This window comes from Vidua chalybeata, chromosome 8, assembly GCF_026979565.1.
Source record: "Vidua chalybeata isolate OUT-0048 chromosome 8, bVidCha1 merged haplotype, whole genome shotgun sequence".
In the NCBI taxonomy this organism is placed as follows: domain Eukaryota; kingdom Metazoa; phylum Chordata; class Aves; order Passeriformes; family Viduidae; genus Vidua; species Vidua chalybeata.
In genome coordinates, this window is record NC_071537.1 from 5,576,562 (window position 1) to 5,601,064 (window position 24,503).

At 39.3% G+C, this 24,503-nt stretch overlaps 1 protein-coding gene across 6 annotated transcripts; it reads left to right on the top strand.

Moving 5' to 3' along the window:
- The first annotated feature begins 2,036 nt into the window (after nucleotides 1-2,036).
- Nucleotides 2,037-22,982, top strand: TIAL1 (TIA1 cytotoxic granule associated RNA binding protein like 1). 6 transcript variants are annotated; one of them, XM_053948522.1, is made up of 12 exons: nucleotides 2,037-2,254; nucleotides 8,701-8,797; nucleotides 12,002-12,151; nucleotides 12,446-12,500; nucleotides 12,811-12,898; nucleotides 14,794-14,869; nucleotides 16,793-16,901; nucleotides 17,178-17,273; nucleotides 17,358-17,442; nucleotides 17,734-17,857; nucleotides 18,335-18,474; nucleotides 19,322-22,982. In XM_053948522.1, exons 1-12 carry the CDS (start codon nucleotides 2,226-2,228, stop codon nucleotides 19,437-19,439), a joined length of 1,167 nt encoding a protein of 388 aa, XP_053804497.1. In that variant the 5' UTR covers nucleotides 2,037-2,225; the 3' UTR covers nucleotides 19,440-22,982. The 6 variants fall into 6 exon arrangements, with proteins under 6 accessions (XP_053804497.1, XP_053804498.1, XP_053804499.1 ...); XM_053948523.1 differs by having other exon boundaries at nucleotides 12,053-12,151; XM_053948524.1 differs by lacking the exon at nucleotides 19,322-22,982 and adding an exon at nucleotides 17,982-18,074 and having other exon boundaries at nucleotides 18,335-18,422.
- Nucleotides 22,983-24,503: the final 1,521 nt, after the last annotated feature.

Genomic DNA, 24,503 nt, shown 5'->3' on the forward strand with positions numbered 1-24,503 from the left:
AAATCCAAAACAATTCCTTTGCTGGAGTCGATACCCAGTGAAAACTGTAATGCTGTTGTAGCAAGTGGGCAACTCTCTGGGCTCAGCCATCCAGACAGGTTTTTACCCACCAAACAGAGCCCCTGTCCAAGCCATGGACAGCCAGTTTCTCCAGGAGGATGCTGTGGAAAATGGTGTTAAACTCTTTCCTAAAGTCCAGACAGACACGTCCACAGTCTTTCCTCATCCACCACGTGGGTCTCCCTCTCACAGAAGGAGAAGCAGGTTTTGCCTTTTCCTAATCTCATGTTGGCTGGGTCTGATCCCCTCGTTTACAAATCTCAAAAGAGGTACTTGTTAATGGGAAAACATAGCTGCACAGTGGAGTTTTTTTCCCTCAGAGAATTTTTCCTGAGATCAGTGCTATCCAACACTCTGGATACTGCAAATCCTAAACCCAGTAGAAAAACTTCACCCTCAGTACACGCTTGGAGAAGACTCAGTCAGTGTAGAATTGCTTTATCTTTATAAAGCAATTTATATATTTATACCCACTTTTTGCAGGGACCTTGAGTATCTCTGAAACTGAAACAAGTTTATTTTTTTTTTCTTATTGATGCATTAGACAAAAACACATTGCCAGGGACTTGGCAGTTCAGGCAGTGCTGGTCAGTGCTGGGTGCCACGACTCCATTCTGTCTCACACCAGTCCTGCTGCATCATCTCCTGGAGCTGCAGGCACTGGAAAATGTCACAACACTCCGAGAATTCCTGGCATTTACTGCCTGTAGACCAAACGTGTGAAATAAACAAAAAAGCCTTTGATGCCTGGTGGACACGGAGATTCCTACCTGCAGATCTCTGGCTATTCAAATTCCATGTTAGAGTACTCCACTAATTCCTTACACCTCCAAACTGCTTTGGTTTTAATACATTTTTAAGAGTTACTTAAGCCACCTCTATCTGCATCCATGTGCTAGAAAAACTTCTACCACAAATGTGTGCCTGGCAACAGTCTTGCATTTGAATTAAAGAGAGGAAAACACTACTGTGAGAGCAGCAGGCACGAAAATATCGACTTTGATAACTATATATGCAGTTTTCTCTGTGATATTACTATTTTGGGGGGGGGGGGGTGGGATTTAAGAGTACTTGAATATTCAGTATGTGTACAAATGGATTTTTTTCCAGAATGAGAGTGCTGTGATTATCCTGCAAGAGCTGCATGGGAGGATGCTCATCCGCTGCCTGTGCAGAGCTATCCTGATCCATTCCCCACTGACAATTCCTAACTTGGCTCTCTCGGTGGGCCCCCTAAGCATCGCACATCTCTTCATCTTCCCAATGAACTGAGACGGTGCTCCTGCACAGCCAGGCTGTGGTGGCACATTAAATCGGAATCATTGGGAATCGCGGCATCAGAGCGCTTTGGGCTGGAAGGGACCTTAAAAAACCACCTGGTCCCAACCCCCTGCCGCACACGGGGCAGCTTGCCCCGAGCCCCCGCAGCCTGGCCATCCCCCTGCAGAGGCTGACGCTGCCCGCAGTGACGCGGCCCGGCGGGAGCGGGCCGCGCCCGCCCGGCGCAGGCCGCGCGGAATGGCCGGGATGAGCCTCGGGGCACAGCGGCTCGCGGCGTTTGTCCTCCGCGCACGGTGACACCGCGCTCCAGCGCAGCCTTGGACCCCCGTCCCGCTCCGTGGGGCCGGGGCTGGAGCTGGGATTCGGACCGGGACCGGCACCGGGACCGGGACCGGGACGAAGCGAATCTTCCCGGGCTGCCGGCGGCCAATCGCGGCAGCCCTGGCGCGCCCCCGCGGCGCCTCTGCCGTCGGGCATGCCGGGAATTGTAGTTCTCACCTTGAGGTGCCGCCGTTCTGTGCGCGGCCAGGCGAACTACAACTCCCAGTAGCTTGCGGGGCCCCGCCGCGCGGTGCCCGGCCGTGCCTACGATCCCCGTCGCGCCCCGCGGGGCCTGGAAGGAGAAGCGGGTCCGGGAGCGCGCGGGGCGGCGCCTGCGCGAAGCGCGGCTTCCTGAGCGTCTGGTGGCGGCCGCCATTTTGTGGTGCCGCTTCCCTCTCCCGCTCGGGCTCTGCGGCCGCGGGACCTGGCGCGGGGGCGACGCGGAGCGGGGGGAGCCGGGGCCGCCCGCACCCTCCTCACCTTCCCTTCGCCTCCGTGCGCCGCCGAGCCCCTCCGGCGCTGCCCCCGGGCGCGGCTGCGGAGAGCGGCGCTCGCCCACCATCATGGAAGACGACGGGCAGCCGAGGACCCTGTGAGTGGGGAGGGGGCGGCGGGGTGGGCAGCGGGTCCGGGGCGGAGCGGGGCGGGGGCAGGGATACGCTCCCGGGGAGCGGGGCCGGGGCCTCGAGGGGGTGCCGGGGGAGCGGAGGGGGCTGAGCGGGACGGAGCGTGTGCGGCAGGGCCGGGAGCGGGGTCCGGGCAGGGGGAGCGGGAGGGGAGCGCGGCGGCCCGCACGGAGACGGCGCTGCACCGATCCAAGGAAAACACGGGGCCAGCCGCAGCTGGACCCGGCGTGTAACGGGGTCCATCCCCGGAGCCTCCGGGGCCCGTCCCCGGAGGTTTGGAGGTGCACGCGGGGGTCCCAAGCCTTCCCCGGGGGGCAGAGGCCACTCCCGGGCCCCCCCTGCACGGCGGTCCCGGCGCTGGGAAAGTTCTTTGTGCTCTGCCGGCGGTGGGTGGGATGGGGAGCGCCGGGAACGCGGGAGGGATCGCTTTTCCCTCCAGCGTGTCACGCTGTGGTTCAATAACAGGGTATCGGGCCCAGCAGAAAGAAATAACTGTGTGCTGGCCGTGTCTCTCCGCGCTCTTTGGTCACTTGGTGGCTGTCATCCGTTTACTGTTTGAAAATACAAATTTGAGCATTTCGGGGTTGCTGTAGAGTTCTTTTCATCTTTGCAGATGTGGTTTTGGTGAATTTTCTTTGTCCTGTTGGCTTAAACGAGGGAGGCTCGCGCTTGTGGTTGGGCACTTGAGAGCAGGGATTTTGTGCTGCTGCTGATTTTAACCAGCTCCCAGATTTGCAGAGCAGCTGCCAGAGGGTGTTTCGGGCTCTGTGAGCGGTGCAGCGTTCGGGCTGTCCCTGGAAGAAAGGCAGGCTCATGCTCGGGCTGCCCAGATGACAAACACAGCTCAGGACAGTGCAAATGAAATCTTTGTCTATTTAGCTTTCAGGACAGTAGCCTTCAGAAAAACTCTCCGAGATAGTCGGGACTGAAAGCCACTGTAAAGAAACTACTGAAACAGAGTAAAATGTCTCATCATACTGTTCTCACTACCAAAATGATGACTTGGCATTTAAGGCTTCTCAAGGCAATTTGTTTTTTCTCCTTTCTAGGTCTGCAAAAGTTCTTTGAAGTCGTTTATAGTGTAGTATAAGTACTTAGTCCTTGCTCCCTGAGGTGCATAGTTTAAGTAAGCAGATCTGAAATGCTTTTTGTGTTGATTACCCAAATGATCTGAGTTTGCTTGGCCCTCAGACCTAGCTTTGAGTCTTGATTTAGGGTAGGAGGAGGGAAAAGAGCAGAGTCACACAGTGTTTTATTTTCAAGGCTCCTTTCTTCATTATTGGCTCTTTTTCTTTCTTTTTTCAGAACTGCTATATTCCCACTAAGTTTTAAGATGTTTTTTTAGTGCTAACAAGTTTGGATACCACACTGGCCATAGGTCCTACCCAGGAACACATCCATCAAGGACCTGACTTAACCCACTTAGTTACTAATAAGAAAGAAATAAATTTGTACTAAGATGTCTGAACTAGCATTTCTGCCGCTGCCCCAAATGGTTTATTGCACACGTGTGACTGTTTCATTTGTTAAACTAATAAACAGCATGCACATTAATTTCCTAGTAGTTCTGTAGTAACCACAATCACAGAGGGTTACTTTCCTGTAATTATCTGTAGGCTTTTTGCATGGAAGACAAAAATTTTGCTGTAGCATTTTTTACATTTTACTTTCTTATTCGTACTTTTAATCTGAAATATCTTTAAATTTAGAATAGCAAGGCATGTTTTAAAGATTATTATCCTGAGCACTGCTTTTCATATAGAGCAGTTGTGATCTCATGAATAAAACTCACTGTCCTCCAGGAACAACAAATAAAAATATTGTTAGTTGAACTTCTAAGTTTTCATTGTTTGGTTTATTTGGGGAGGGGGAGGGGGGAGAAAGTGAAGAACAAATTGTTTCAGTAGCTATTTGACCATGTGCAAAAGCACTTGATTGATGGTGTAAGCAGAACTTTATGAATGTCTCAGTTTTTCACTCCTGAAGGAATAAATGAAATCTAAAATCTGTAAATTAGGAAGGAATTTTCTTTTTTAACAGTTGCAAGCCTTTTTTTTTTTTTTTTTACTTATAAAAAGCAAAACCTACCTTACCACTGTTCACTCAACATTTATGCCCATCTTAACCAACTCAGCAATAAGGATTGTTTCAATTTGCAGTACTTACAGGGCTGTTGTGTTTATTCCAGTCATGATAGGTCAGTCATAAACCTCTAAGAATTCAGAATATTTTCTGAGGCTTAATATAGAAAACTGACACCGTTTGCATTTTTCTTTCTTATATTTCTTAACTTTATAGAAATGTGGAGAATAACCTTAGATACTTTCTGCCAAAAATCTTTCCAGGAATGGGGGCCTTTCTGCATGATTTGTCACATGTAATTTTTTTAGCTGGTCCTAAAATGAGCTGTGAGCTTCTGATTTTTTTTGTTGTTCTTTGTTTTAGTAGAACACTTGAAAGCTCTGTTCTCTATGAGTACTGTTAGATTTCACAGGCTGTATCAAAGTCCTGCTTCTACTTTAAAGTGAAAACTAAACTATCAGAAACCTGATGTGCTGCTAATGTTATCAGCTCCCACAGGCAGCCAGAAAAATTGCAAAGTTGTATATTCTTGTTAAAGTTTTTAGAAATATTTTGTGTGGTTTGTAGGTGTTCAGTGACTGCTCTGAAGTCACTGCATGACTATAGCTGTTACCTCATCAGCCTTGCCATGCTGTATTCCAAGTCTGGAATGTGGATAAGGTGCAGGAGTAAAGCTTCACCCAGATTCACTTCTCTTGAACTTCCTTTCAGTTCAGCTCTTGTGCAGGAATGTTGTCTCCTGGAGGAGGCTACAGAGTGGATTGTTCTTGGTATCATTTTATTTCCAGTAGCTCACAAGCACTAGGCAGAGTTGCTAGAATTTCCATGGGCTCTTGACCACATCAGTTACCTTATTGCTTATCATAATTTCCTCTTTTAAATATGGAAACTGCCATTTCTTGTGTGTTGACTGTGTGAGAGAGAAATCAGATTTACTATCTTTCCTCCAAAAAGGAGTGTAAAGGAGTTTTGTGTACCTCAAAGTAGTGGCTGTAAGTGTCCCTTTCTTACTTCCCTGCCTAGGATGTAACACAAACCTGTTTACCTTCAAAAAGAGAGTTTTGCTGCTCAAGCCAAAGAGTTGAGTTCCAAAACTCATTATGGACTGATGCGTGCCTCTTGTGTTCCTTAGATAGTTCTACAACATCTCTGAATTTCAAGTAGTTTGTTATTCTTTGTGTTGTCAGCAGCATTCAGGAGTGTAATAGATAAAAATGTATGTCAGGACTTCTATCTGTCTACAGGTTGTTGGTGGTTTTTTTTTTTGGTAGCTGCTTATTAATTGGTGTTTAAGTGCTTCAGACTTGCAGAAGGGAGCAAACACTATTGCCTGTGTGCAAAAAGCCACAACTTTTGCTGCCTTGTCACATCATCCAAGACCACCTTTAAGAGTTTAGTAAGTGCTTCTGCCTTGCTGGGTTTTATAATTTTTAATAAGTTTGCATAACATTTCCTCTAGAATGTATCACTCAAAAAAGATTGAAATACAGTGCAATAGCATGTTAGGAGTCTTCTGGTTTCTTGAGGTATGGTTGTGAAAGTTTTGATTTCATGAAGTAGAATAGAAGCAGCTGTTGTGTTACATCACATGGAAATGGAGCTAGAAAGGGGAAAGCTGACCATAGGCTGGCCATGAGTAGTGATTAGCATCAGCTGAGCCAAGTTTTGTGTTTCCAGAAAGGTAAGGTGTCTGCTCCTAATGTGGTGAATACATTGATTTCTTTAGTTCTGTAGTACTCAGACATTGACACGGAAGATGTTTGCTTGTATGTTTTTATTAAAGTCCTCTCTAACTCTCCTGAAGGAGGTGATGTTATTGCAGTCTGCTAAAGACATGAAAGTAACCATCAAGTCTTACTTTTTAGCATATTGTTTCAAATTTGTAGAGATTTGTATTTCCATTGAGAGATTGAGAGATTTGGGTCTCTCTGAGTGTTGTCCTTGCTACATGAACCTTTACTGTGCAGTATTCTCAGTGAGTGCATTACTGAAGTTTGAGTTTTAGCAACTTGGGAAGGGCGGGAATGCCTCTGACTAATGGTAATATTGTGCACCAAGGCAGTATTTATCAGATACATTTAGGGAATTAATGGACCAGTAGGATTTCACATCCCATCTGAATCCAGCAGTCAAGGTGGTGCTGATTTTTATGAAAAGGCAGCTTGTTTCATAGCTAAGGTTTATGATGCATGGTGGTATCAAAAAAAACCCACTTAGTATATCTTAAATATTCTAGCAGTTAGTGTAACTTTTCTTACCTTAGTTGAATCGATTGCTGAGGAATGGCTTTCCCTGGCCTTTTTTTCTTTTTTAAATTTTTGTCAGACCAAGAGGATTCTCCAGCTTGATTTTCAGACTTGTGTTTTCCAAATACATGTTGATATTATGCAGAAGAGGATGATACTTGTTTTGTTTTTTGTTAGTGTTAACTGTATTCCTTACTGTATCTGATTTGCAGTAGAAATAATGTGTTAATTTCATATCAGTGTTACTGTATTTCATACAGTGTTACTGTGAAGGCTCAGTATTAATGAATACTGTTCTGCAGCATACATAGGAAACAAGAACTAGCAATAAACTGACCCTTTGTGTTGGAATTCCTACTGGGATATACATTTCCCATCTGATTTTAGTAGTATCTTCTCAGGTTAATATTTCCACTGAAAGCTATTAGTGATTTACAATTTATTCTTGGTGAATGATTAACAAAAATTTAGTTAATATTTCAGAAAGAAGGTATGGATAAATGTTTAACTACTAAGTTTTCAGGGTAGAACTGAAAAGTCAGTGAGATTGACAATTTGTCCTGTAAGGGGTCTTAGAGTTCTGCAGTTTTTAACTTCTCTACTGAAAAGCTTCATAACAATGCAGGTTTCTGTTAATGATTTGTGTTAATTCATACATATTTAATAAGAAACTAATGAGTACCTGAAAGATTTTAGTGGATGTTCTATATTCAGGTGGTACTTCAGAAAGTCACTCTGGATCTTGTAGCATTGAAGTCCTGCTGAGAAAGTGCAGAATTGCCTCATAGTTGCTGAAAGAACAACGTAAACAAACATCTGTTGATAACATTGTGTGGTGTTCTGATGAAAACAAATAGTGTCCGTTTTAATTTTGCTGATCCAGATGAAAGTCCAGCTGTCAAACACAATTTGCTTTTGAAAAATTTTCAAGGGGTGCCTCTCAGAGCAATTTCAGAGCACACCTTTAGTTAATTCAAATTTATCTGTGAGCAATAAGAAAGGCTTGTTCACGTTTATGTTCACTGTATTAACAGGTCAGGCTGACTTTAGTTTGCAGTTTTATGACGTTCTGTAACTGACCAGAGGGAAATGAGTAACATGTATATTGTTACAACATCTAAATCACAGAAGGTTCTGCTCATCTTCTTGGTCGCACTTGAATTCTTTATGCCTTGACAGGCTTGTTTGTAAAGGTGATGAATGTCCCTCTGCTGATGGCTTTTGACATCTGTTACTGTGACAAGCCTTGCTCTTAACTGATCATTTTGTTTACAATTTGATTACAAATTAGCCACATTGTTAAAAAGAATTTAGTTTTGTATTTATGACTTTCTCAGCCATTATCATGACCTGTTAAATCTAGGACTCTTATCTAAACTTGATAGGTATTTCAAAACTTGGAATTATTTCTCAAGATTTACAAACTAACAAAAATCAAGAAGTCTGAGTGATGTTAAAATAACACTGCCAGAATTTTGGGAGGTATTACAAAGGTGGGAGCTGTTGAGATAGATGCTCTATAGTGCATTCCTATGGCAGAATACTGCATAAATTGCCTTGTCTGTTGGTGAGTGGGCTGGCTTTCCAAATGTTCAGGAAAACAGAAAAGTTGAGTTGGTTGATTGCAAGGCAGCACAACTTGTCCGAGAGCTGCTCCTGAGCTCATGGAAGTCAGATGTGTGTTTGTACCCAAATTCAGAAGTATTCTTGTTGAGCTACTTAGTGGGAAGTGAAACTTAAAATATCATTGCCCAGTTGGTTGCTTGTTCTGCACAACATTCTTGAGCAATGTTCTTCATGCTTTTGACATCTCTGTGCCAAGGAAATGATTGGCACAAGGTCTTGGTGTCCAGCGCTGTCTGCATCGAGCTTCACTTCTCAGTTGTGTGGCCAACATTATAATTTAGAAACCACACGAGTACTGCATTAAAACTATGAAATAATTACTAAATATTGTCTTTAAAATACTTGAGATGTTTTAAAGGGTGAGTCTTTATAGTTGTTTAAGTTTTTAAAACCATGATTACATTTTAAAAGATGACAATTTCTGGTTTAAAATCTTGTTTTTTTGTTTCCTTGTGTAGCTATGTAGGAAACCTCTCCAGAGATGTGACTGAGGTTCTCATACTTCAGTTATTCAGCCAGATTGGACCATGCAAAAGCTGTAAAATGATAACAGAGGTAAGGCCTTCCACATCTGGGGGGTGGCATATATAGTGTAACTTTATCCTAACTTCTCTAAAACAAATGAAGTTGAGGGCTTCTTTTGACATTACTGGCAGTGGGTTTCTTTGGGTTGATTGTGTTTGGCTTTGGGGATAACTCTTTGCAGGGGAGACCTGGTGTGTGCAATCCTATACTTTTGCCTGTAGCCTTGACATACCTTTTATCACCTGGTGATGAGTTTCCACTTTATTTAAAAGATTGTTACCCCCTCTTTGCAGAATCACATTGTTCTGTTGATCAGAAACCTTATGTCAAGTGTAATTCATGGCTATTCGGTACATTTTTTACTTTATTTGAACATGAGCCTCAGTAATTCTTGTCCCTCTTGAATGAATGGTTCTTTTCTATGGATGAAAAGTAAGAAATCCTTCAAAATAAGTTTGACTCTTCCTCAGCTTTTTCTGCATTAGTTCAAATACCTCTTGTCTGCACCATTACAAATAGTTCTTGTCAGCACCTGTCTGTTCTTAAATTAATTTTTCCTTGAAACAAAGTGACAAAATTTCCATAGAATTCCAGATAAAGTCTTTTGCACAGAGTGTTGGTAAGTATTAATGCTTTCTTATCTCCATTGTAAATACTCTGGTACCTTTACAGTTGGCAGCCATTTCTGTGAGCTTTTTGACACATCCTACAAAACTTCTCTCTCCCTGGTATTTTTCCTTCCTTCTACATTTGTAACTGGTAAGCTTTGAGCAGGCAGGGACTAATCTAAGCTTCTGCCAGGTTTAAGCTTTGGTCCTTCATCTCTGGTTTCTGTATTCTCTTCATACTTTTTACTACATCTTATGTTTCTTACTAACTTGTAATTACAGATTTCTTGAGGACAGTTACATTAGTTTTTTGTCAAGATTGTTAATGAAAGTATTAAAAGGCAAGTCTTGTGACCAGACTTCTTTAGGAGTGCTACCAGAAACTCCCCTGTGGGCTTCTTTTCCTTTCAGTGTGTCACACAGCTTGTTTGTTTCTTTGTTTTTAGCTTATCATCAACTTGCTGCTTGTTTAATCACTCTCATCTTTGTCTGGACTAATAATTTCCCATGTGACACTTTTCTCTGCTGGATTTGCTTTAAGTTTATTGGAGAAAAGTAACAGAAGGCTGACAGATCACAGTTGTTAGTTCTTCTCTGAAGAAACACTTTTGATTGTCATGTGCTCTACAGACATAAGGTGCTGCTGCTCCCACCTTTGGCTGGGTGAGAGCTGTTAGCACAGTTTGGTTTCTTGAGGAATTAGATGAGAAATTCCAACATTTTTTACCTTGGTTAAGACTTTGTGGTTTTAAGATCTTTCCATAAGTGAGATATCTTCATGGAACAAGTAGATAAACAAAAACTGCTGGCAGCTGTATTCAGTCACTCAGAGGTGACTGCACTGGGCTGACCTCAGCACCTGCCAATAAGCAGTCACAGGAGTACAGGATGGATTCTAGACTGGCACTGGCCTGCAGCTGTCACAGGACCTGTCCATGGTGTCTGTCCTTCTACAGTGTGTGGTAAACCTGTCCTAGGAACTCTATCATGGTTAGGTGGTTCTTACCATTGTGAGAAAAAAACTGGGATTTTTCCATTTTAGCCAGGTGTATCAAGTCATTCTTTTTCTTTTGTAGAGTATATGACACGAACATATCAAGTGTTGAAAAATTTCAGGTATTTCTTTTGGGGGTATATAATACTCAGAGTGCTGGCACAATATTTGTAGATAGTTTGAACACCTAAAGATCTGACTGTCTGCAAAGGAGATTCTTCTCCTGTTCAGATAAGTTCTCAGTGCTAAAGAAGACCTCCCTACAATGTAAAAGTAAGGCTGTACTTCAGCTGAAGCATAAACTGCACCAAATTTCCTAAAGAAGCCTTAAATGGGTTTCCCAAAGTAGTGTGGGAGAAGGAGTGAATTAAGGCTTTCTTTTTTGGGGCATCTGAGGTGAGTGTGCTTATAGAGAACTTTGTGACTGAAACTTTTTTTTGTGATCTCAGGTGCATTTTCTTATCTGTTCATGGTGCATCAGTTAGAGGCCCCGAGTACTGACAGTGTTCAGGAGGATGACTTCAGATTCCATGGACATTGTAGGTGTATAAAGGCCTTATGATCTGTTCAACTGTTGTATCTTCACAGCTTCAGAAGTAGACAGAGCTATGTTTAAGCTGTACAACCCAGTTTTAGGGGGAAGGACTGGATCTGTTCATCAGTGTAAGTGTGTATGGGTTGTCAGAAGTTAAGTAGGAATGCTGGAAAAGTCTTCTCTTAGCTTGTGTTACAGCTATGCTCTACCTGTACTGGGGGAGGTTGATAGTGAGAATACTGAGGCCAGAACAGTTCCTCTGCTAGACTCCTATCCATGTGAGAAATAACTTGTTTAGGGTAATATTAGTGTTTATCATAGTTTGGTCCATGCACGTGCTGAATGGTTAATGGAAATGTTTTGGTTAGAGTTTTTGTACTCATTACATCTTGGAGATAGATCAAATCCAGTGTTCATGTTAGCATTCTTGACATCCTTTTCACTTGATCAGCTTTTCAAAAAACTCTTCTGTTCTTTGCACTTTATACTCTGATACATGTATTACTTCAGTGACCTCTGTCAGTGAGTATTTTTAAAGGTGATTTGATAGGTCATCCTACAAAAACAGGTTGTACTCAAGGTTAACAGAGTTAACAGTCAATTGATTAATATCCTTTTCCCTCAGTCAAACTATTTTGAGTTCTTTTAAAAGGTTGTTTCCCAGTTGTTTGGTATGGCATTTTTCACTTGAGACTGACACTGTGCAGGTTCCAGGTTGCTGCCTGCTGGTGGTTTTCAGTCAAATAAATGGAAAGACTTCTTAAGTAGGGCAAGAGAAAATTGGTGAAAATGTGTCTGGGGAATAAGCCTTCCTAGCTTTGAGTATATGCATGAGGCAGTTTGTTCTTCTCTCCATTCTTCCCCTTTCCCCCCCTTTCCATCCAGTTTGCAGATCACTTTTCTGATCAGTTATTTTTAGTTCAGTCCTCGTTCAAAACAAGCTATCCTTCAGAAACTGCTAGACCTTTAATAAAAAATCCCATCAGAAGAATTCTTGCATTTAACTTTAATGTCAAAGGCTATTTCATAAATCTGATGCAAATCATTCTGAAAGTTTCTAGCTGTAAGTAATATATTTTCCTGGATTTTCTTCTCAGCAACCCGATAGCAGAAGGGTCAACTCTTCTGTTGGATTTTCTGTTTTGCAGCATACAAGCAATGACCCTTATTGCTTTGTGGAATTTTATGAACACAGAGATGCAGCTGCTGCATTAGCTGCTATGAATGGGAGAAAAATTTTGGGAAAGGTAAGTCACTCACATGGTAATCTTAGATGTAAAGAATATAGATTTGTGTGAAAATGTTAATAAAACTGTTGAAGATGCTTTACCAAGATTAAATATTGATAGAATAATTTTTAAAGTATTGATATAAAAAGTAAGTCTTATTTAGGAAATGTATTCATTGTGATGTTCTATTTATGATGGTGTTTTATATTAAATGATGATTTTTAAGCATTGACAGTTGTAACCCACCCTTGAATGAACTTATAAAATGTAAGAATTTTGTGAATTTATACTAAATCTTATACTTGTTTTCAGGAGGTCAAAGTAAACTGGGCAACAACACCAAGTAGCCAGAAAAAAGATACATCCAGTAAGTAATGTAATGCCACAGTATCACTTCTACACAAATACTTCACAAAGTGGTAATAATTTATCATAAATGCATTTAAACATAACTTCTCTCCTTCCCATCTAGTGTTTAATAGAATTTTGCAAACTAATTCTTCTGTTTCTGCTTTACACCTGGGGAAACCGGAGTGGACAGATTAAATTGCTGCTGCTCTTCACATGGAATCCTGAGCGTTCCTGGTTCCCAGAGCTGTGTGCAGAGCATCACTTTCTCAGGAGTTGAAACTTTAGATAGCAGTTAAATATTTGATTAGTAAATTATTTATTTTCAGATCACTTCCATGTGTTCGTTGGGGATTTAAGTCCAGAAATAACAACAGAAGACATCAAGTCAGCATTTGCTCCTTTTGGTAAAATATCGTAAGTATCATCATAAACATTTCCATTATCAGTCAGAAAATGTGGTAGTGAAAATGTGTTTCTAAGTTGAAATGTTATTTCTTATCTATTGGGAGAATTTTTCTGCTGTTCATTTCTTTGTGGTGGGTGGGTGGGTAGTAAAGAGGGGCTGTATCTCAGTGTGTTTCACAATGTAAATACAATAATGTAATTGTGCTCTGGTTTGCTGCAAGCAATGTGCTTTTAACCTAATTTATATGTTAATGTCCTTCAACCTTTTATTAAAATTTAATTACTGCTCAAAGTGTGATTTTTTGGTGTTGAGAATGTGTACAGAGTAGTGACTTGATAAGTGGTATATATTGTATTCTCGGTGTGTTTTATGTGCATTTTTGCTGCATTTCATAGGCAGTGGAAAATTGGGCAATTGAAATATAATTCTATAAAGCAGCTAGTTAATAACTTGGGAATGTTTTGAAAAAGCTAATACTTATGAGAATGAAATCTGTTTTTTTGGATGATAATGGGATTAATTACAATTATAATATCTTAAATGAAAGAATGGTGGCTTTGCAATATGTGCACATTTCTGCCAGTTAAGAGAATGTTTCTTTAAACTTCTCTTGGACAATTCAGGTGATACTAAATCACCTGATGTTCTAATTGAACGTATTTAACATTACAAAATCCTTGAGAGTGCTAAAGTATATATGTCCTAAAGAGTACTCCTACAAAAAATGTCTGTTTGTTTTATCAGTTTATCTTTATAAAAATCAAAGTTGCACATGAATGTTTTTGTACTACTTTACAGGAATATATTTCTAAGAACAAAATTCTTATTTTTCTCTTGTTCTGTACGCATATTTTTAAATGAATCATAAATCTTATTTCTTACCTCTGCTGTTTTGTTTACTTTGCTTTTTGTCTCTTAATGTGGTAAGTAGTACTGTTTTAAAAATCAATTTAAAAAGAATAATTCAGGTTTCTGTTTCTCAATCTATATTTATACCTGAGACCTGCAGTTTTTCTAAAGTCCAAGTCACAATTAAAAGTAATAGCATTCTGGTTATTTTGCAGAATTGCTCATAAGAATGGACAGGATCTTGAAGGCTAACTGCAAGGAACTGTGCACACTGGAACTCAGTTGTAGATTTTTTCTCATTTCTATTTATTCTTATTATACATTATTTATATATACATATTTTAGTATTTACATTTTAACATTCTATATTCAGTGCAGTTCTATATTTCCAATCATTTTAACTTACTCACTAAAATTTCTGTGTAAATTTGTTGTTTTCGTACTGGTGTGCTTAGCATTGTTGTTAGTTTTATTCTCCTTTCTTAAATTTCTGAAAATGTCAATTTTTCAAAATTTACAGCTACCCAAACTCCAAAATGATGGTAGAGAATTGACCAAGAAAAATAAAGAAATCTGTTAACAGGCCATGTATGCCTTTTAATTCCTATTTTTTCCTCTTTTTCGATTTTTTTAATATTTCATATATTTTGTATCACTAGGCAGAAGACATTTAACTATTTAGAAAATGCATGGTAAATTAGATAGAATTGTTACAGTAATTTATAGAACAGTAAACCTTAGAGGACCCTAGCCAATAGAATATTAGAAAAGGAAACTTTGTTTCTCTTATACTTCAAATTTGAACATTCTAGTTTTAGCCAGTATAGGTTATGTGCATAGGTTGCATGTTTATTACATGTTATTTTTTTTGTCCTACTGCTTTTTTCTAACAGGTAAAGAAGCAATAGGGAGAGTTCAGGAATGACTGTAGTTTTAGGGCTAACTGAATTTATAAGAAAAAATTATGCTCACAATACAGTGTGTGTGGTTCCTTTTAGTTTTTATTTTGCAGGTTATCAATACTACCCTCATATAGCTGTGCTTCTTTTCACAGGGATGCACGGGTAGTTAAAGATATGGCAACTGGAAAGTCAAAAGGCTATGGTTTTGTATCTTTTTATAACAAACTGGTGAGTAATCACAATGCAGGTTTAAAATAGTTCCTATTTTCCATTTTTAGTTTTGCTTGTTTATTATGTATTCACTGCTTATTAGACTTCACCCAGGGAAACAAATTTACATGTACAGGAGCTGTATGTATGTTTAGGACAACGTGGTGAAACTGAATCATTTTCCTTACATATTTTGCATAGGAAAAACTCACAGTTTCAGGATTTTAGGCACATAAAGCCTGTTTGTGCGGTCAGAAGTCCTACATGTCAGATCTCTTTTGATGGTTCTGTAACAGTTACCTGGAGCTGTCATAACCAGAGAAAAAGTTTTAATTTCTTCAGATTTGCCAGTACCATAAGATACTGCAATTTAATGCCTTCATTTAGCGTGTTTTTCCAGTTACACTTCCTTTGTTCTGTGTTTCAGCTGGAAAAGCAAGGAATAGCTGTTAATTCCTTGTACTCCTTTTCCCTTATCATACAGTTGTTTGGTTCCTGTGACCAGAGGGGAACTGTAACAGTCGTGGAATTAAAGTTAGTGGATTCTTTTGAGACTGAGCCATAAAAACTCCAGTTTGAAATTTCTCTTAATTCTACAAAATTAATGGATGAATTCTAAACACAGTACTAAAAAGTACTCTTAAATTTCATGTCCTGATTGCTGTTCATTCCCACAGCAGCTGCACCTGTAGAGTTATGGTGTGACTATGCTGTGCTGGTCCTTTAAGGCCTGTTTTTCAGAATGTATCATTCTGCTAGATTATATACTCCCAGTCTTCAGGTATTCCAGCCTGAGCTCTTAATGCATAACCCAGTTAAGAGAAAATGGAACTCCTGCATTGGACTGGATCCGTTATGGCTTGGGTGCTCTTCCATTTTTGTCTCAGCTGTGATCCTCAAGCAGGACAGCAGTAAGATTGATCAGAGAGTGTTTCTTTTCCTAGTCAGTTCATTATGTGTTCACCATGTTTTAGGAGCCAAAGGTGCTTGAATCAATTGGGATGTTTAATTATCTGGTGGTTTGGTTTTATCATTTAGATTGGATTTTCTTATTGGTTATGTTTTGTAATTTCATTTTTGTATTTATGTGTTTTCAAAATGAGTACTCAATATAATTAAAACCTAGAAAGATCAAGGTCCTGAGTTTGAGAAGAGAATTCTAGCTGGGAGCAGCTCACCTTTAACTTGTCCACATTTTTTTTGTCCCTTGTGCTTGGCAGTTTTTTCCTTAAGCTTTGTGCACTTGGAAAAGCATTTCAAACAAGCACTATTTGCCTGTCTTCTTCCAAAGCAATTGGGAAACACGTTGCTTCTTGCAGCTGTTAGCAAACTTACCCTTGCTTACCAGCTCCTTCTGCTTACACTGTGAACTTAAAGATTGTCTTCAGTTTCATGTTCGAGATAAAAAGTGGGCCATGGATTCTCATGTGTATTCATACAATGGCTTTAACGTGTGGAGAACTTACAAAGCATCTGTTGCACACCTGCAGGAAGCAAAAGAAACATTTAGTATAGCAGTTTTATTTCAGTGATTAGTCCTGGCATCTGTGTGACCTTCCCACTTTTTTTGGCAACTTTTGAACGTTTTAATGTAGATGCTTGTATAGTGTATGTGTATATGGTATAAATGTGTGTGTGTAAAAATGTGTGTATACGTGTATGTATACAGGTAGTATATGTATGATTGCAGTTGGCTTCTATCCTGTGTAGAAAATGGGTGGGAGGAAGTTTTTACCAAATTACTTCTGAGGGCCTTCTCTGTAACCAGTTGCCTTCATGTTGATCAATGTCTGTCTGCTTGCTATGATTGTTCAGAATTTCATACTCTTCTTAGTATTGTTACTGGTTTTGTCAGTGGAATTAACTGATAACCAAGTCTTGGGAGTAGATTTGTACATGGTTTTTGTGGAAGTGCTACAATCTCTGTTTTAATCTCTTCAGGATGCAGAAAATGCTATTGTACACATGGGAGGCCAGTGGTTGGGAGGCCGCCAGATCAGAACTAACTGGGCAACAAGGAAACCACCAGCCCCTAAAAGTACACAAGAAAGTAAGAGCTTTGTGTCATGCTGTGTTGTGTTTGCTGTCTTTTCACTGTTCAGTGGGGGAATAAAACATAAGCCAAAATCATGTTACTTAAATCACATATTAGCTTGCCTTCCAGATCTTGATTAGATTTTTTAGGTATGTTGCATCAACATAGTCATAAAATATTTAATGTTTGTTTATAATGTGTTTGTTAAATGTGAAATTCATGCTTGTGTATGAGGTAAGTGTCTAGGCTACTGTCAGCCCACTCCTGAAAACCAGCCTTCTCTCTTTATAGATAATACAAAACAGTTGAGATTTGAAGATGTAGTAAATCAGTCAAGTCCAAAAAATTGTACTGTGTACTGTGGAGGAATTGCCTCGGGGCTAACAGGTATGAAGTATTCTCTTATTTTTTATTATTGAAACTTTTTCGACACCAGGATGATTACTAAGTCAAAAACATCTTACGTTCTAGATCAGCTTATGAGACAGACTTTTTCACCGTTTGGACAGATTATGGAAATAAGGGTGTTTCCAGAAAAAGGTTACTCATTTGTCAGGTATGGACAGAGAAAGCAAAATCTCTGGGTCTGTGCGTGTAGTAACACTTCATTTCTCTGTAATTTCACCTGATTGAACTTGTCCTGATACAATAAAAGCTGTCACCATATATTCATAGAATAATTCGGAACTTGTAAAAAGGGCCACCAACATTTTTACCTCAGAAGATGAATATTTGTGAATGCAAATGTTTTTCTCTGGATTTCCTGTATATATGGAGTCACTGTTTTTTAAGTAATCAGGTGGAAGTACTGTAAAACATAATATTAGTTTGTTTTTACATTTTTTAGGTTTTCAACCCATGAAAGTGCAGCACATGCTATTGTTTCAGTTAATGGAACCACAATTGAAGGACATGTTGTTAAATGTTATTGGGGTAAAGAATCCCCTGATATGACTAAGAACTTCCAACAGGTAACTGTGCTTAACCTTTTCTTTGTATTACAAAAGCAATTGTGTTTATACCTGTAATGACTTCCCAGTTATAATGGCTAAATTTTGTGGTGGAGTTCTTATGAAATTCCATGTTCTGTCTCAGTTATGTTCCAGTTCATCAAATTGGGCTAGTGATTTTGATGGAATATCTGTTACTGTCTTCTGGATATGATCCAAGATAGGGAGAAACTTTGAGGTAATTTTAATTCTTGCTGTTTTGCTAACTGCAGATTAGGTGGCTGTCCAACCAAATAAGTCTTTGGGGTTTCAAGCACACACAGATATATTTTTCAGTACAAGGATCTAATTAAGGCATAGTGACATCTTATTTTTCAGATCTCATTATTGCTTGTTTTAGCTCTCTGATTGATATAGCCAAAACTTTGCCTTCAGCAGCACAAATGCAATATAAACCATCTCTAGAACCTGAAGTACAATGGATTATTCTTTCTGCAGGTGGATTACAGTCAGTGGGGACAATGGAGCCAAGTATATGGAAATCCACAACAGTATGGGCAATATATGGCTAATGGGTGGCAGGTACCGTCGTATGGAATGTACGGCCAAGCATGGAATCAACAGGGTTTTGGAGTAGAGTGAGTAATTATATTTTTTTTTTTTTACATTAGAATATTCCAGGAATGCTGTAGCTTAAGTTTCAGGCTCATTTGGGTCAAGGATTGCACAAGGTTTCAAAGTTTAGGGGGGCTCCTGTGTGCTTAAAGTTTATGTTCAGTGCTTGCCACGAGCAGATACTGGGGTGAGTCGCTCAGACTTGTACCTCGTGGCACATTTTGTGTGTGATAGAGGCACAAAGACCACCCAGTGTGCAAAAGTTTTGGGTGATGGTCTTGTCTGGTGTCTAAATCTATTCTGGGTTCTGACTGGAGGTGGTGAGTCTGAGCCAGAAGCCCTGGGTATTTGCCTACAGGGAGAGAAGGAGCTACACACGGACACTTTATTGTGCAGTTTCAGAATTTGGGTGGGCTTTTAGTAATGGATCTCTTGAAGATTGAAGTCTTCAAAAGAACTCTTTGTTTTAACATAATTTTGAAATAACTTGTTTGCCTAGTTCTTCATTATCTGGTGCCAATTAAACATATTAAGCCCTGTTAGACCTATCACTGGTGTTCATGCCCATGAGGTATTGGGCATTTCTGCATCACTGATGTTGAGTTCCAGCCACCTGTGTGTGTTCATGCCTTGGGAGGCAGATGCCATATCCAACGGGTACCCAAGGTTTGTGGGGTTTTTTCTCCTTTGTTCTTAAAAAGCTCCTGATATTTTCAGGAATCACATGCTGTAGAGTTTAACCTGAATTACTCATTAAAAAGAAGAAGAAATTGTTCTATTTTGATACAAGTAGTTGTGTAAGAAGTATGTTTTTATTTTTTTTAAAGTTGCTTTTCCCCACCTTTTTTAACCATCCTGTTTCTTTTTAAGCCAATCTCCATCTGCTGCCTGGATGGGTGGATTTGGTGCTCAGCCTGCCCAGGGACAAGGTGCTCCTGTAATACCTAACCAAGCTGGATATGGTATGGCAAGCTACCAAACGCAGTGAGCTGGGACTCTGTTCAAAAGTGTGTATTTCATGATAGGCTGCAGTTTCCAGTGACATTCTGAAGACTGGAATGTAGACAATGAAAAAAAAAAAGAAAATATTTATTTTAAAAATGGAAATGTTTGGAACCTTTAGCACAGCTTTGCTTTGGTGAAGGACACAAATGTCTTCTAGTTCTGCCTTTTTAAGTTTTTGTTCATGATGGATATGAACATGTTTTTCTTTGTGTACAAAAATGAAAAATAAAGTCAATAAAGACAATTCTGACTACAAATTTTGATATAGTAGGAGAAATGGCTAATGAATTTGATCTTGAGGTTACCATTCCTTTTTTTTTTTTTTGTTTTGTTTTGTCTTCAGTGTTTTATATCATTGTGCTTTTAAGAGAAATGACGTTGAAAAACAGGGAGTTGCTTTTAGTTGAACACACATCCTGAAATAAACTGTGGACCAATCACTACAACCTGCGAGACAGTATTGAGTTTTCAAGAAACCTATGGACATAGCTCAAAGTATATGTAGGACTTGGAATAATTTTTTAAAAAGATATTTAATTTTTCTACATGCTTACAGAAAACAGCTGATACAATGAATAGTTCAGTCTGAAATGAAAAACAGTACTGTCTGAGAAATTTCACATAACTTTTACTGTCCACATTCAGGCACATGTTGGAACTTTTCAGAGCTGGTTTGCTTGTTAAAACTCTAGTAGTTTACATTTAATTTTGAGAAGTAAAAGTGTTTTTACAAGTATGTTGTTTGTATTCAAATCAGACAGTCATACTTGGGCTTTTACATAAAGTTTGAAGGCTACACATTGTAAATATTTCATAATTACAGTGTTTCAAAAGCATGCTCAAACATAGAAGTAGCAATGTAATTATTCAAAGTAATACTTAATATACCCTACTGCTTTAAATGCAGTAGATTGACAAGAATGTGCAAGACTGACATTTCCAAAGTTGGCTATTATGTAAAGTTACATAAAGAACTATAACAAAGAGCCTTAATTTTAATTTCATAAATCTTTAATGCATCACCTTTTTGTCATTAGAAATACAAATTTTTTGCTTTACATTATTTGGTATGTAAATACCTTGGTTAACAACCTTGTAAACCTATTTCAAGGTTATTATAAGTTGTATAGTATCTTGAGTGTTTTGAAAAATCTTGGATGTTTTTTAAGTCTAGAAATATTTTGCCCAAGAATTTTTTAACAAGATTGTTAAAAACATCTTATTTTAGAGAATATTCAATGTGCCATTTGGTAAATGGAGATGCAGTTGAAACAGTACACTGAGTTGTGACTTATTTTTAATTAAAGTTTTTGTCTTTATGGATGGTTTGCATGTGATGAACTTGTACAGAGGCTGGGTTGTTTGTGTACTGAGTGTGTAAATGGATAAATCATGAAGATGTTTAAATGGTATACTTGGGTTATTTCTGAATTATTTTATGGTTACATTGATATAAACTGCCTCAATAAATTTTAAGTTGAAAATGAATGTAAGTTAGATATAAGTAATGTGTCCTCCCTGTGACAGCTAGAGGGTGCAAATGCCTCAGCTGTCATCTGGAATGCTGAGGCAGGCAGGGTTGGAAGGGAAAGAGTAGGATTTGCAGTAGTAGCTCAGTGAAGCAAACTTGTATTTTAAAAGAAACAGAAAATTTGGTTTTTAGAGATGGTAGTTCTAAGTGAGTGTCTGAGAAGCTGTGTATATTCTCTTTTCTGTTTCTGACCATGCAGGTGTTGCGAGGTGGAGTAGTCTTGTTTTGAAATGGAGATTTGCAGTTGTGTTAAACCCAGCCAGGTTGTGCAAATAACTACACTTATTGCTGTAGCAAATCACATGAGGGTTTTCTTTCCTCCTTTATTGATGTGTGAAGTAGTACCTTGACTTTTAGATCAGGTTGAGAGTGAGATGTACTGGAAGAGCAGTTTAGTCAGTTGGCTCAGCTGCACCAGAGGTACTTGTGACTCTGGGCATCTAATGCATGCAATAATGACTGAAGTTAGTGTGGAACCACGAGTGCTCGTGCTGGCAGAATTGGCCCTTTATCTCCTTTTCTCCTTTATGGTATATGTAGTGTCTTTCCACTCAAGATAGGAATCTTGCCTACAGGACTCTTGTTTTTCTATACATTTTGTACATATGTGTATATCTACGCGAGGATCGGCCTATACATTGTCGTTTGGAAAAACCTCACGAGTAAGTCTGTGTTTTTGTTACACTCAGCCGGTTTAAAAAGTCACAAGTCAGTAGAGATACAAATTGTGAGTTCCTTTAGGATTTCTTAGGCTTCACTTGAAATCTGGGGTTTCTACATCCTTCTAGGTCTAGGTTTGCCATATGGCTGTTCTGGGTGCATGCTGGAGTGGAGGCAGTTTGTTCTTTAGGCACTACTGAAGATTTAGATGATGCAAGTACATTGCCACATAAATGCCCATATAAATGGGTGTGAGATTAAGGCAGTGATCTTTCAGGTCTCAATGTGTAGATCACTTTAAATCTGATTATTTAATATGCCTGCTGTAGAGCTGGGCCGTACCTGACCTGTATTTCAGGATGAAAGATAGACTATACCTTCTGATTTAAGTCTTTTGTCATTGATTTTTATACAGCTTTTCTGTAATGGTGATATTTCTTCGCAGACTGCTCAAGGTGTGGGGGTCTCCAGTGTCCTTTAATGTCTCTCTAGCACTGCGAGGAGGAGTTGTAAATTAGATTGCGTTTTACTCAGTAGCATTCATAAATGCATCACTGACAATTTTTTGGCACCAAAGAGCCTCTTGCACCATACTGCTTTTATGAGTGACACTTACACTGTTGTAATTTCTCTAACTACAGAAATCGACCACTACCTAACCCTTACCACTAGGATTTGGATTTCAGAAATACCGATTTATTATGGCTTAAGTTGATGCGTGCAACCTAAACCAAGGTTGTAATCTGCATTTGCAGAAAGTGTTCAATAAAAGTGGAACATGATAAAGGGCTTATCCTGTATTTGTCATCTGTCAAAGCATTGTCCCTCTTTGCTGTAAAACTGACAACAGGCAGACAAGGCTGAACTTGTAAACTATGCACTTGGAATCATGTAAAAGATGTTTTATTTAAAAATTTTTCCTACAAAATCATTTTGTATTTTGTGGAGTTGCAGTAGTAAGGCTGTAAATCTAAGGTTACGTGTAGCTTCTCATCAATCCTGCCTCCTTGTGTATATTTGCTAACAGTTTTTAGACATACCTGCAGAACCTTCTTCTTACTAAGATAACTTCATGAGAAGCGATTCACTGTACCAGAACCATTGCCTTCATTTCACTCAAAAAAGTCTCACAGTGAATAAGGCTTAGTTTTGCAGAAAAATAGTGATTTGTTTTTCTTGTGTTTGTACACAAGGAAGCAGACTTAAACTGTATGGACATGATTAGTGTCTGATACTTCTTAATTATCTGACTGTTTTTGAACAAGGGCACAAGTGTTTGTTTTAATCACGTGAAACTGTTTTCTGGTCAGCAATAAAAGATTTTGTTGCACTGTTCTTACATTGCAAGATACAGGCAATCTTTTGTTCAGTATATTTCCAAAAAATCAATGGGGTTTTGAAGAACTGCCTTGTTCCAGCTTGAATTTTCATATATAGATATCTGGGATCTGGATTGTGGCTACAAGAGCAAAAGAAAGTTTCTTGAAAGTTGAGTGAGAATTCATTTTTTCTGATCATGTGTGGTGCCTGTCCCACATTGATAAATTTTAGGGTTTCACTATGTAATGAAGTTTCTGTTCATAAAAAGGCAACTGCAAGGCAGTAGCTTCTGGGAAGGTCTTTGTCGTGTTTCATTTCAGCTGACTTCTATGAATCCAGTTGATTGTTTTAAAAAAACCCTTAAAAGTTGTTGTGCTTTTTCAGTATCACATGGATAAAATCCCATCCTGCTGTATCATAATTTCAAATCAAAGAAAATGCTGAAGTGTTTACTGAATGTTTTACTTGAAAAAGAAACAGGACTTCATGTTGACAAGTGAACACTGATTGTGTTGTCCTTCTGAGGCTGTGTGCTGATGTAGATCATGGATGTGTGAATGACATGCTCTGCTCACTGACATTTCAAGGGTAATGACTCAGAACGTTAATTTGACATCAGTAATGATTATTTGAATACAAGTTATTCTTGCTTAAATACACAGCTCCCTATGCTTTGATTAAAGCTGATCTGAATCTTACTGGTTATTAAAGTATTCTTGATATGCTGTGGAAAGAAACATGGCTTTGCCTTCTATCTTAATGTTGAAGCTGTCAGTAAGACATCAGAGTTGCACAGACTGTTTTTTGTTTAGAAGAAAAACACTTAATGGAGTTGTTAGGGAATTCAGTGTAAACTGACTTTTCTGTGCTGATGCGTGATGGTATTTGAATGTTTCCCTTCTAAAACAGTGGCTCAGTTGCCATTCCTTGCATGAACCTGGCTCTCACAGATCCCAGATTCTCAGCAGCTGTCTTTCCCAGCTGCTGGTGTGGAAGGGAGGAGGAGGAAGGGGAAAGATGATGAGCATAGGTGGTACAGCCCAGTGTGCCTGGGGCAGCAGTGCCAAGGCAGACTGTCAAACACATTAAGATTACAACAGGTTTACACAGACACTGCAGCAGTACCCCAAGGGTTGTGACCATTCAGACACAAACTTGCTTTATCAGCTTGCTTAAAATAATGTGGCTTTAAAATTAAAAAAGTAGAAACCACATAGCCTCTTTGGTTCCTAGAACACTGAAGGTGACTAACCAAAGGAGGAAATTGTGTTAAGCATCTGAATTTGTAGACTTTTTCTTAATGTAGGCCTCTTGGCATTCTGTTGCGTGTCTATATTGACCTTTTTGTTTGTATAATTGAAGTAGTTTCAGATATGCACAGCTGCTTGTTGAACATCTTCCCATGCTTGACAACTTCTGGAATAGGGATGAATAAGAACGGAATAAGAATTGTAAGTCTACCACATGAAATACTGGATAATGCTCACATTTCCTGGATGGAAATTGACTTACTAGAGCCAACTCTAAAAGTGTAAA